Below are 12,929 nucleotides of genomic sequence, written 5' to 3' on the forward strand. Positions count from 1 at the left end.
AGTCCCAGCTACTCAGGAGGCTGAGGCAGGAGGATCGCTTGAGCCCAGGAGTTTGAGGTTGCTGTGAGCTAGGCTGACACCACGGCACTCTAGCCAGGACAACACAGTGAGACTCTGTCTCAAAAAAAAAAAAAAACCCCACGGAATTCCACTACCCGCAGTTCCACTCCTGCGTAGACACCCAACCCAAATGAAAGCAGGTGTTCAAACAAACTTGTCCATGATGTTCGCAGCAGCGGTACTTACAGCAGCTAAAAGATGGAAACAACCCAAACATCCATCAGCAGATAAATGGATAAACGAAATGTGGTTTCTCCACGCACTGGAACGTTACAAAAGGAACGAAGTATGCAAGGCACAGGCCGTGACAGACAAGCCTGGAAACGTCACGAAGTGAAACAAGCTGACACATACGGCCACAGAGCGTGCGATTCCTTTATGCGCAATGTCCAGAGGCAGGAAGCAGAGTAGTGGCTGCCAGGGGAGGGGGTGGGGCGACTGCCTCACGGGGGGTGAGAATGTTTGGGGACCCGAGGGAGGTGGCGGCTGCGCGGCTCTCTGAATGTACTAAATGCCACTGAATTGTTCACTTTTAAATTATTAATTTAAAATTACTGGTTCACGATAACCTAAATGTTACGCGAATTCCACCTCAGTTAAAAAACCCCAACACTCAAGCCGCCCCAACCAACCAGCCCCCAGGACACAACGCTGCCTGTGAGACCGGACGCTGGACCCACCCGGCCCCCGGCCCCCTTCCGGCTGCTCCCCATTCCGGATTCTTCTCTGGTAAAGACACTCGCTTTTGCTTTTAACCCACTCCGCCCCGGTCGCTGGGTGCTCATCCCACCTGGCCAACTTCTCTCCCCACAGTCTGCGGGGAGACGTGTTAAGAGGAAGTTACGTCAGAGAAGGACACCTTTAATCTAACAACCATAAACACCGTCACCGAGGGAGGCAAGTGTCAGCGGCAGCGAACCAGGCGGATGCTGGCCCGGGAGGGGACCCGCCTGCTCCACGCTGCTGTCAGGAGAAGGCGTGCCCGGCCGCAGGCAGTTAGAAATCGCGGGTGTCTGTCGAGTGTTACGAAAGCAAAAGCGACGACCCCAGCGGAGAGCGCGGGGGCAGCGCCAGGCACGCGCAGACCTCACTTCGGGTGCCGCTCCCGGGTGGCCACGAAGCTCAGCAAGTCAATGGCGGTGACGACCCCGAACACCATCTGCCGCTGGCTGGCCTTGCCGTCGCCGTGATCTGCGGAGGCGAGAACGGGGCGGCAGGTGTACCGGGGAGCCCCGCGACAGAGGCCGTCGTCCCCGCCGTGCCGCGTGGCGAGGCCGCAGCGCCCCAGACCCGGCCGTACCAGGCACGGCGCTGAGGCGCCGCTGCCCTGGCCCGACTCGGAGCCGGGGGGACCCCACACCCCAGGGGTCCCGGGTGAAATTCAAACCCCGTTCACACCCCAGGGAAACACACAGCTCCACCTCTGGCGGGTTCTCTTCGAACCACTCCCTTTCCTCGGCAGGCTCAGGCGCAGGTCGGCGCTGCCCGGCCCCACGCCGCTCGCCCGCAGGCAGAGGGTCGTAGTGACCGTCAGCGCTAACACGTCGGCTTAAGCGGCCCAGGCGGAGCCCAGACGTTCGGCCAAATGTCACTCTGGATGAGCCGACATCTGAATGCGTGAACAGAGTGAGGCCGCTGCCCTCCCAGGTACCGGGGAACTTTTCCTGCGTCTGGACTCAACGCAAACACCAGCTCTCCCGCTCTCCTGCCTGCCGGCCCACCCTGCAGCTCTCGGGGTGTCCCAGCCTCCCGATCGCCTGAGCCAGCTCCTGCGACAGACCTCTGTGCACACACGTCCCGTCCGGCCCACTTCTGCGGAGAGCCTGACGGACAGTCGCGGTACGGCCCAGAGAGCGGGTGGGCAGGAGTGAGAAACACCAAGGCCCACTCTCGGGTCCTGTCCGCACGCGGCCACGGCTCTGTCACGCCTCTCTGGGGACAGAGGTCCCTCAGGGTAGGGGGAGCCCAGGGGGCCTGGCACTTTGCCCGCCCACTTGCAGGAAAAAACTAGGGGCACCCAGAAGAGATCAGCTCCCTGTGTTTTGGGGACACTGAGGCAAAGGGGCAACCTAGGAGAAGCTCGGCCATGGCTGCTGCGGCCCCCAAAATCCAGCCCCGAGACGCTGCCCAGACCTGGGCAGGACCCCTCTGAAAAGGGCCGATGGTGGATATTTTAGGTCTCGGGGCCCTGCAGACTGTGGCGACCGCTCAGCTCTGCCACCGTGCCCGGAAACAGCCACAGACAGCAGGTAGCAAGCGCGGCTATGCTCCAGCAACGTCGGCTCAGGGGCCTTCAGACTGGATTTGCAGTTTTTTTGTTTTTGTTTTTTTTTGAGATGGGATCTCACTCTGTTGCCTGGGCTAGAGTGCCGGGGTGTCAGCCCAGCTCACAGCAACCTCAAACTCCCGGGCTCAAGCCATCCTACTGCCTCAGCCTCCTAAGGAGCTGAGACTATAGGCGTGCACCAAAACACCCAGCTAATTTTTTCTATTTTAAGTAGAGACGGGGGCGGGTCTCACTCTTGCTCAGGCTGGTCTTGAACTCCTGACCGCAAGTGATCCTCCTGCCTCGGGCTCCCAGAGCGCTGGGATTACAGGTGTGAGCTACCGCACCCAGCCTCATTTTTTTTTTTCGAGATGTTCGAATGCAAGTCAATGTGAGACCAAGAAAAGGGACCCTCCCCACCCCTGCAAGCTTGGGGGTCCTCGAGAGCTGCAACCCTGCGCCCAAGTGCCATCTCCAAGGGGTGGGATGGGCGGGGCGTACATACCTGCAGGCCCCCCAATCCTGACCAGGCCTGGTCCTGCTGCAGAGCCAAGGACGGGAGAGGGGGTTAGACTCGGACGGCCCCAGGCCCTCACGCAGCAGTCCGGCCACGTGCACACACCCGCCACGCACAGGCCGCACAGGCAGGGCCCCTCCCAACTCCTGCTGTGGGCCCCGGACCAGCACCTGCAATCCCTGACCCAGCGCGTGAGACGCCCCTCCCGGCCTACGGAGATGTGGTCGGGATGCCTGGGACGCGCCACCCGCGAGAGTGGCCACTCTGAGACCCGTATGGGGGCTTCCTTTCGGAGCTGCCCCTCAAAGGCCAGGAGGCAAATGCAGCCCCTCCAAAGGGATGTGGGACGCTGCGGGGTCAAGACTTTCACCTGTTCTAGGTTTTCCTGGGACTGCCCAAAGCGGCCGGCCCGTGCACCCCAACCCACGGGCTCGGCACAGCCACCAGCCCGCGGTGTGGGGGAGGCTGGGTGACTGCAGGTGAGCACCGCCCGCTCCCCAACACCCCTCGAGGCACAGAGAGCGCCCTGGGGACGCCCAGGCAGGCCAGCCTGACAGCCCGGCCCCACCAGAACCCAGAGCCCGTGCGCGGAGCAGGCCTACTCACACTGGATCTGCTCGTGCACCACCAGGGCGAAGTGGTCCAGCTCCAGGATGTGCGAGAGCTTGCCCAGCGTGTCCGTCAGGCGGATCTGCAAGAGAAGCCGCTCACTGCTCACCTGGCCAGAGGCTGAGACTGCTGCCCCCAGAGACCGCCGCCTGCCCGCCAGGCCCTCCACGGAAAGGAGCACGGGTTAGCAGGAGACCTGGCGTCGCTCAGGAGGACCCAAGATAGAAGCAGAGGTAACAGGTGCAGAAAGACGCGTCCATGAGCTATAAACCAGGGAAGGACACGGAGCGGCCACGTGAGAGCCCGTGTGAGGAGGCCACAGGCCCTAAGACTGCAACTCCGATGTTGCCTTAAAGGCAAAACGGGTAAAAAGCTCAGTGGTTGCCAGGGCCGGGGGCAGGCAGGGAAGTAGGTGGGTGGAGGGGTTTTAGGGACCTAAACTGTGTTTTTCTGGTTGATACTATGATGACCCCATCTGCGGAGAGCTCAGGCCACCAAGGCACAGCGGGGTGGGGGTCCTGTCCCGGGACAGCCGTGCACAGCACCTGCAAGGCCCCACCCTACCGCCTTGCCCTTGGCTCCTGGCTGGACGCACCCCTCCCGAGACGCAGCGAGGACAACTGCTTATCGGACTGGGGCTGGACAACCCAAGGCGATTTCCGCATCAGAGGGTGGCCCTCGGGTCCCCACGCTGCGACAGTGCGTTCAGAGGGCAAAGCAGGGGGCTCGCCCCGCGCTGGGGCCCAGCAGCCCTGGGAGCAGCGGTGGGAGTTTACGGGAAGCCAGACTCCTCGAGGCGTGTTTTTAAGTCAGACGCCGACTGTGGTCCAAGACCAAGGAGTGGGGTTTTCTGTCTGAGAACACCCTGGAGAACCCTCAGGGCGGGGACTCACCCTGTGCCCCTCGGACCAAACCCCAGGCTGGGGCATGTGCCCAGCCGACGGGAGCCTCCACGTTTTCTGCCTTCTCCTTGGGACGGGGTCTGGAGCAAGGCTGAAGGACTCTTGCCTCTGTCCTCACCTACCCCTCAGTGCCCGGAGCAGAGCAGGGCCCGGAGGCTGTGGGACATTCTGCGCCTGCCAGCCGGGCCCAGCACCGAGTGGCAGGACATGGAGCCCTGTGCTGAGAGCCCGCGGCCTCAGCGGCACGCCTGCCGCAGCCCGGCCAGGCCCCAGGGCAAGGGCGGCACTGGCGGGGTGACGGGGCCTCTGAACACAGCGCACACCCCAGCTCCGCCCTTGGCTCTTTCCGACCCCGCCAGCATGGAAATGGAGACACAAAAGCAAAGCCGGGGGAGGCAGGGCGAGCTCTGCGCTTTAAGGATACGCCAGGTGTTCCTAAACGAACAAAGGCGCAAGGAAACGCGAGCCGAGCACAACGAGAACGCACGCCCTGGCAAGCGCCTGAGCGGCCGAGGCGAGGGTCTGCGGGCCACAGCTCACCTCCGTGCGTCGCTCCCTCCCGGGACTTCTCCCTCGGCAAAGGGAGCAGATCCGTGGTGCTGACAGGGTGCGGCCAGCGGGGGCCTGCGGGCTCCCGCAGTGGGGCCCGGCACCTGTGCACAGGAAGCGCCGTGTGCTGCCTTGGGGGCCGGGTGGAAGGTGGCACGTACCTGTTTGAACTGCTTGTAGACGACTTTGTGGACCTGGTCTGACGGCTGCACCTTCCCGGCGAGCAGGGACGACAGCATGTTCCCGAGCGTCACCATTCCCAGGATCGCCCTGGGGAAGCGGGCGGGGGGTCAGTGCACACAGCTCGCCCCGCCCCAGACGCAGGACACGCCCACTGCCCTCAGGCCAGCGTCTCCAACAATTTCCACCAACATCTGCCGGGCGTCTACATGTGGCAGGAACGCAGCAGGGACCACATGGGCGGGCGACAGTGAACCAGTGGGTCCCTGGGCATCTCCATTCTGCCAGCGGTCAGGGGGACCAGCCACCAGATGCCCAAGATGAGGGACTTGCCGGTCGAGAGGCGGTGCAGCTGGTCCCCTGGGCATGTCTGCCACCACCTTCCCTGTGAGACACTCAGGTGTCCAGCCCTGCCTCCCGGGCCAGCCAGAGTGGGTGTGGGCCGAGGCCCTGGGGCTCCCACACAGTGGACGTGGCCAGCCCTGCTCGGCTGCGGGGACAGGACCTCCGGGGCAGGGCAGCCCAATGCTCTGCACACCCGCATGCCGAGGGACCCGGGCGGCTGCCCCATCCAGCAACACTGACGGGGACAAGCGTGGGGCGCAGGCTGCGGCTCCCGGCAGAGCCCAGGGCCAGCGCTCTGGACCCGGAGGGCGAAGGGCGGCCGGGACTCACCCTGATTCGTCAACTACGGGCGCCTGGTCGAAGCCCTTCTCTCGGAGAATCTCGATGGTGTGTCCACAGGTGACGGTCGGCAGCACAGTCAGCGGTGCCGACAGGCTCAGCTCCTGAACCCGGAGATGCCACCACCTGAGGGCAGAGGGCAGGGCGGGGGGGTCAGGCCCAGGACCAGCACTCTCACTGCATGGGTGCCACCATGGCGGGAGGCCTCGGTGACCACCTCTCTCCCGCTTGCCACCAGCCAGACGTGGCCCGGTGCGAGGACACGCGCCCCTGCCCGAGACACCCTTACCACGGCCTCTTCACGGTGAGGTCCGCCTCCTTCACAAAGCCCTTCTGTAGCATCCACTTGTCACTCAGGAACTTGGACCTGCGGGGACGGGGGCTTCACTGAGGCCCGATGAGGATCCTGCACGGCCTCCGCCCGTTCTGCGGCACATCGCGCCCAGCAACGGGGTTCTGAGAAAGGCCACCCCTCACTGGTCCGGCAGAGACCCCAAGTGGCCGGGTGGAGGCTCCAGGGAGAGACCTATGGACCAGACTCCAGGAAGACCAACTGGGCACTGGGGTCAGGGGGCACCGGCCAGTGGGCGCCTGGGGAATGAGCTCGGAGAACAGAAGGTTCTTCCTGGAGCCTTTGTGGTCCAGTCCCCGCCCGGGGCTCAGCATCGATTCTCACACACTATGGGGCAAGGCAGGTGGAGAACCCGAGACACGGGGGCCCCACGGGCCAGGACCCGCTGAGCTCCTCCCCTCCCGGCTTCCTGCTGCCTCTCTCGGGTGAGGCGCGGCGTCCCAGCAAGGGTGACGGAAGGCGAGGAGCAAGGACCCGGGGGGAGGAGGGCACGGCTCTTACATGTAGTTGCGCACCGAGTCGGGCAGGATGACCACGCAGCGCTGACCCTCCTGCAGCTCCCGGGCAGCCCTCACGGCCACGGCCACGGTGCTGCCGGCACTGCCACCTGCCGAGAGGGCCCGGGCGTCAGACCCGCTGGTGCGAGTATGCAGGAGCCATGCGTGTGTGCACGTGTGTGCATACATGTGTACACGTGTATGCGTGCATGTGTGCACGTGAGTATCCCCGACACGCTCTAGAGGGATCCCTAGGGACCCATCAGGGTGGCCACCTCCAGGAGAGGGCTGGGCTGGGAGGACCCGCTTCTCACTGCACATCCACGTTCCCCTCAGGCACCCGGAGCTTCCACACGTGCTCAGGGTGAAACTGGACCCTCACGAGGACACAAAGACCCTGCAGCAAGAAGGGCTCCAGCCAGAGCAGGCGCTGGGGCCAGGGAAATGCCCTCGGACATGCCTGGCCCCGAGCCAAGCTCCAGGCACTGCTCACAGCCAAGCCACAAGGCCGGTGACGGCGGGTCCCACTCCATAAAAGACAGACCGCGGTTCACAGTGACACCACACACCCCAGGAGCCCTGAGTCAGAGCAGAGGTGGCTCATGAGCCCAGAGGTGGGCCGAGCTACGTTCTGCCGTGCACTGGAGTGCACCGGGAGGGCCCCTCCGCTCCAGACGGCCACCTGAGCCCACCGGGCTCCCCGGCCCGAGGCTCGGAACCCACACCTCCTCCTGGCAACAACCTGGGAACTGTTCGGTCGGGAGGGTTTGCTTCCCATCTGCGGTCTCGGCCTCAGCAGTCGGGGACCCGGCCACGCGGAGGGCTGGTTTCCTCCCATTTCCCCCGTCCCCACCCCGGAGAGACACGACACAGGGAAGGCACGTTTACATGACCACATGCATTCCCCGAGTAGGTTTCGGATGCCGGGGCAGGCTCTCTGGTCCCAAGTCCCTGAGTCCACACAAGCCGCTCGCCCTCCTTTGCTTCCTGGTCAGCGGCACTCCCTGGCCAAGGCACCTGCTCTAGCCACCCCCTAGCTCCATGGAGGCCAGAGCTGACAAGGAGCGCCGTCCACCTCCCCTGGGCCCCGGAGGCCAGAGGGACAGACCCTCTCCAGCCCCTCGGGGTGTTTGGGGCACCAGGTTCTGACCTTGGACCCAGTTGATGAGGGGCCCGCACCCCAGGACAAGGCTGGTGTTGATTAGAAACAAGTGTCGTGAGAGCTGTGGCTGTGTCTGGGGGCAGCTCACAGCCCTGCACCTGGGCCTCCTGCCCTCCCATGCACAGGTGACCCAAGGGCTGCGGAGCAGGCCGGGCAGACAGATGACGCCACCCAAGAGGTGTGGCTGCTGCCGCGTCTCACGCATGTGGGCTGGAGGCTGCAGAGGGCGGGCGCCACTCACCACAGAGCAGCCCTTCCTGCGCGATCAGCATGCGGGCGAAGGCAAAGGCCTCCTCGTCGTTGCTCTTGTACCACCTGTCCACCACCTGCAGCGGCCCAGAGACAGCCCGTCAGACCGGAGCACCCTGGCGGCGGGGCTGGCGCAGCCGCACAGCCGAGCCCCGTCCAGGCGGCTGGGACCCCAGGTGTGGCCCAGGCCCCGCTCCTGGCACTGAACTCACACCTGCACACCTGGAACTCTGCTCACTCTCAGGCCAGAGCCACCCCTTCCAGTCCACAGCGAGGGCACCCCCTGCTCCACGCCCAGGCCGGCCCTCCCTGCCGGCCATCTCTGAGCCCGCGCCCCGAAAGGTCAGGGCACGAATGTGGGCATCCCACCCGGTCTCGACCTCGAGACCACCGCTGACAGCTCGTGCCAGGCCCGCCCTTCCGTTCCCCATCAGTGGGGAAGTGAGTTCAGGGGCTGCAGCGGCACCACCCTGCGGGGCAGCCCTGGCCCCAACCCACCGTCCTGTCCAGCACGGTGGGGATGAAGTCGTAGCCGATGCCTTCCACCTCGTAGGCCGTCACCTCCGTCTGGTTCAGCACCTCCGGCTCCGCAAGGATGGATCCTTCCGGATCCACACCGATGATCTGCAAAGCGGGCAGCTTTAGGCTTCAGTCCAGCAAGAGTCACACCTGAGCATGTCCAGCTGTAACTGGAATGGCCGGTGCTGCTGCTAACAAGTGCCTGTTAACATCTGCCCGGGGGATGCAGGTCTGTTCCCGGGCCTCGGAGGCAGGAGGAGAAACCCGGGAACATGGCCCCAGGCATGTAAGTACAACAGCCGAATCCGAACTAAACGGGCAGCACAGGACACTGCCGGGTCGATGTGACTTCCTAGGGGGCTCCTCTGAGCAGGGACCCCAGGACAGCCCAGACAGACCCCAGTGGTGGGACATGCAGCCTTCGGGGACAAGGGGCAGTGCTGAGCACTGACCTGTTTTTGGAGGGCTGGCAATACGGTCACAGTGAGGAAGTGCTCTCAGCCCCACCGCTGGGGGATTCCAGGAGCCCCTCCTCAGACCTGCTCTTCCCCCAAATCCAGGAACCCTCCTGACTCTCACAAACCCCAGTGGAACCCGAGCCCCAGGCAGGGCACTTGGGACCAGAGAGCGCAGAGCTTCTCGCTGCTGGCTGGAGGCCACCCCCGCCCAGCACAGGGAGCCCCTCTAGGACACCGGCCCGTGAACGAACACCCGGGCCGGGCTGCTTCGGTCCCGAGCTGCTGGGTTCCTTCATCTGCCAGGCGCCCACATCCCGAACGCCTCCCAGGCGGCGCCGATGCACACGCCACGGAAGACGGCGACGCCAGGCGGAAGCGGGCGGAACGAGAGCTTTCCGCCCAAAGCACAGAGGCCACTCCGTGTGCTGACGCCTCCGAGCTCAGCCCAGGCCACCCCGCCCGGCCCGTGCCACTCACTCTGCACCCCGGACACTTCTCCTTCAGCTTCCTGGCGATGCCTGTGATGGTGCCGCCCGTGCCCACCGAAGCCACCAACATGTCCAGCTTCCCTGGTGGACGGAGGACATCCTCGGGTCACAACCCGGCCAGCCCCCCACTCCCAGTAACACTCAGTGAGAACAGGCTCAACCCAGCCAAGGCAGGTGACGGAAAGGCCCCAAGACAGACTTATTCTCAGACTCGAGCCGCCCCCGCCACAGGGCTGTGTCTGTAAACGAACCCGCAGAAGCGGGAGCCGGCATGGCTTGTTCAGTCTTTGCTCAGCGACACTTGGCCCTTGAAGGCCCATCTGGCTGGGCCCGTGGAGGCCGATGCCGTGGGGCGGGGCAGGGGGAGGCTCTCCCGTCCGTACCTCCCTAGGCCGTGGGATTTGGGCTGATGTGAGAAAGTGAGCTGATTTTAAGAGGAAATAGAATAAATCCCTCAGGCCGTGGCTCAGAAAGTGTCTGCGCTCTGCCCCCACCGCGAGGCCAGCTGGGGCACCTGGCGGGCGAGTCTCGACACAGGCAAGCTGGCGAGGCGGAGCGGTGTGGGCACTCGTGCCGAGACAGGACTGTTTTGCCAGATGAGCAAATTCTCACACGTAAAATGCCTGGACTGACGTCACCACCTGGCTCCTGGGCACAGACCAAGGCTGTGCTGGGGCCACTGCCAGCGGCGGACTGCCACAGGAAGCCCAGAGTGCCGGCCTCCCAGCAACTTCTCCCTACAGGGGTCTCCGGGGAAAACACGACCTCCAGCCCCCCGGGCCCTGGCACTGGACGTGTGGGAAGGTTCCAGGGAGCTCATGCCTGCACAGGGAGCAAGCCAATCGCGGGCGTCACCGCCCCACTCTGCACATGAATTCAACGCCCAAGTTGGGGCTTGATCCTAACTGCCATTCGGCACAGCCCCGGCCCCGAAATATTCAATCCCAGAGCTCAGGAGCTCCTGCGGACCGCAGACACTGCCGGGTAAACGCGCCGCTCCGCGTGTTGGCTGTTACAGGTAAGGCGCAGGCAAGGGCCAGGATAGCACAAAGGAGGGAGGAAACTGCTCTAGGGAAACGCTCTGGAAGGCATTCACAGAGAGCAGACATTTGAGCTGGGTTTTGAAGGGTGAATAGGAGTTTACTGAGGAAAGCGCACATGACTTGTACTTTTCCCAGGCAACCAGGGATAAGTGCACTCGATGGGCAGCGCGTGAGCAGGGAAGTACACACCGTCACACTGCTGCAGGATCTCCTCCGCGGTGGTGTCGTAGTGAGCCAGGGGGTTGCTGGCGTTGCGGTACTGCACGGAAAGAGAGCACAGAGCCGCGAGCCACCACTGGCCTCAGTAACCCCACTCCTGCTGCAGCTGCAGCACCCCCCAGTCCCTGACAGAGACCCCCAGGGAAGTCTGCTTAGGCACAAATGCAAACCCACCTCCCAGGCCCCCGACGCCTCACCTGGTCCAGTATGTGAGAATTGGGGATTTCGTTCCTCAGCCGCCACGCCACTCCCACGTGGGACTCGGGGGAGTCGTACCTGGCGTTGGTGGGCGTCCTCACGATCTCAGCCCCCAGGGCCCGCAGGACATCCACCTGCACCGAGGAACAGAACGGCCTTCACCTTCCGGCCAGGTCGGCCCCACCAGCCCGGCCCCTCTCCCCGCCCACCCCGCCCCGCCCACCTTCTCCGAGCTCATCTTCTCCGGCATCACGATGATGCAGCGATAGCCCTTCACGGCGGCAGCCAGGGCCAGCCCGATCCCTGGGGGCACACAGAGGGCGAGGAGCACAGTGCCCACCCAGCCCCGCCAGCCCTGCCTGGGACACAGCTCGGGAGGCCCAGGGGAGGGGTCCCTCAGGACTCCGAAACTGCCCAATGGCCCAAGTAGCCCCTCTGCCCTCCAGCGAGGGGTCGGGAGAGAGTGTGGGGCAGAAATTAGGGCGCGCGGTGGAGGAGGGGGAAGCTCCTGGGTGGGAGACAGACAGCAGGCCCCGGGCTGGTCCTGTGCCGCCCCCGCGTGCCGTCACTGGGACGTGGAGTCACCGGGACATGCAGTCACCCGGACGCACAGTCACCCAGACGCACAGTCACCCCACGCACAGTCACCCCAGGCGTGGCTCCCCATGCGCAGTCACCCAGGTGTGCAGTCGCCCGACTCGCGCACACTGGACGCGGTTGACGATGGTGACGGAGGAAGCGGCTGCCTGCATGGCCAAGGCCCAGGCGCCAGGGAGAGGCCAGGCGGGCAGCTGCAGCGCAGCCCGGGCCCCACCTGTGTTCCCCGATGTCGGCTCGATGATGGTGTCCCCGGGCTTCAAAACCCCGTCCCGCTCGGCGTCCTCCACCATGCGCAGGCTGATGCGGTCCTTCACGCTCCCGCCCGCATTGAAGAACTCACACTTGGCCACTGGGGGGCGAACAGCGTCACAGGGAGGAAAAGCCCCGACCCCAGCTGACTCCGGCCCGCCCCCCATCACCAGGACGAGTGGGCTTGGTGCCGCAGGGCCGCCCTGCCCCCACGCCTGCCCTACGGACCACACGCACCCGAGGGAATGAGAAGGCACCGGGAGCCCCCGCTGGGTGGTGGATCAGGAACCAGCCCCAGCAGAGGCCCAGGAGCCGAGCTTGGATTCGAGCCCCACTCTCCCCTGTGCCCAGCCAAGCTGTCACCCTGCCAGACCAATCTGACCTCCTGAAGCCACCGGCCATCTGATGGGGACCTGCAAACCCTCCAGGACGGCCTCACGTCCTCCTTCCTCTGCGAGGAACCCCTCGCCCAGAGAAAGGGCTCTCTGTGTCCCCCCACACAGCCTCAGCTCCGCTTTCCCAGACCGAGCCCCTTGCTGAACATCCTCCCTCCCCAGCTCTGAAAAACGTCGAGTTTTTAGAAGAGGGAGACACTGGGCTGCACCAAGTGGATGTGAAGGACCCAGGACCAGCCTACGGCACCCACGAGATTCTGAAAGCCACCACCAGACAGATCGGACCCTGGCTCGGCAGAGGTGCCGCGTGTGGCGGGAAGGCCGCACCCAGGAGCCCCGAGCCATGCACTGTGAACCGTCCGGTTAGCTCACTCTAATGAACCCGTAGAGGCCGCTCTGCAGCGCAAATCGGAGCTGACCAGCTGATGGCCTTGGGCAAGCCACGTAACGGGTCTGAGCCTCGGTTTGTCTGTCTGTGAAATGGGCCTTCTGGGTACTAGTTAATGGTCTCTGTTACCTGACAAGTGGGCACAGAGCAGCCTGCTGGGCCCTGGGGGCCTCTGTGGGGGGATGATCGTTTATTCAGACATTTCCTTCCCCAGAGGGGCAGGGGAGGGCCAGGCTCCCCCAAGGGTTCCCAGTGCACCGACCGCCAGACTTTTTCAAGCCTCCACCCCCCTCCATGTCCTCACTGCAGTGACCCCTCCTCTTTGCTTTTTTTTTTTTTTTTTTT

At 64.4% G+C, this 12,929-nt stretch overlaps 1 protein-coding gene across 3 annotated transcripts in view; it reads right to left on the reverse strand.

Annotated features, from left to right (window-relative positions):
- Positions 1 to 475: 475 nt before the first annotated feature.
- CBS (cystathionine-beta-synthase) overlaps positions 476 to 12,929 on the reverse strand; it is a 21,142-nt gene continuing 8,688 nt past the window's right edge. For 2 of the 3 annotated variants that reach the window (XM_012659984.1, XM_012659985.1), the window contains 14 exons: positions 11,767 to 11,901; positions 11,176 to 11,255; positions 10,952 to 11,086; positions 10,725 to 10,794; positions 9,482 to 9,573; positions 8,526 to 8,651; positions 8,020 to 8,104; positions 6,621 to 6,726; positions 6,057 to 6,134; positions 5,759 to 5,893; positions 5,065 to 5,173; positions 3,450 to 3,534; positions 2,832 to 2,867; positions 476 to 1,251 (listed from right to left, as the gene is read on the reverse strand). In XM_012659984.1, the coding sequence (XP_012515438.1) occupies positions 1,148 to 1,251; positions 2,832 to 2,867; positions 3,450 to 3,534; positions 5,065 to 5,173; positions 5,759 to 5,893; positions 6,057 to 6,134; positions 6,621 to 6,726; positions 8,020 to 8,104; positions 8,526 to 8,651; positions 9,482 to 9,573; positions 10,725 to 10,794; positions 10,952 to 11,086; positions 11,176 to 11,255; positions 11,767 to 11,901 (1,376 nt within the window). In that variant the 3' untranslated portion in view covers positions 476 to 1,147. The remainder of the gene's footprint in view (positions 1,252 to 2,831; positions 2,868 to 3,449; positions 3,535 to 5,064; positions 5,174 to 5,758; positions 5,894 to 6,056; positions 6,135 to 6,620; positions 6,727 to 8,019; positions 8,105 to 8,525; positions 8,652 to 9,481; positions 9,574 to 10,724; positions 10,795 to 10,951; positions 11,087 to 11,175; positions 11,256 to 11,766; positions 11,902 to 12,929) is intronic. The other variant, XM_012659987.1, reaches the window with a different exon arrangement.

This window comes from Propithecus coquereli, unplaced genomic scaffold (genome assembly GCF_000956105.1).
Source record: "Propithecus coquereli isolate 6110/MARCELLA unplaced genomic scaffold, Pcoq_1.0 Scaffold644, whole genome shotgun sequence".
In the NCBI taxonomy this organism is placed as follows: Eukaryota; Metazoa; Chordata; class Mammalia; order Primates; family Indriidae; genus Propithecus; species Propithecus coquereli.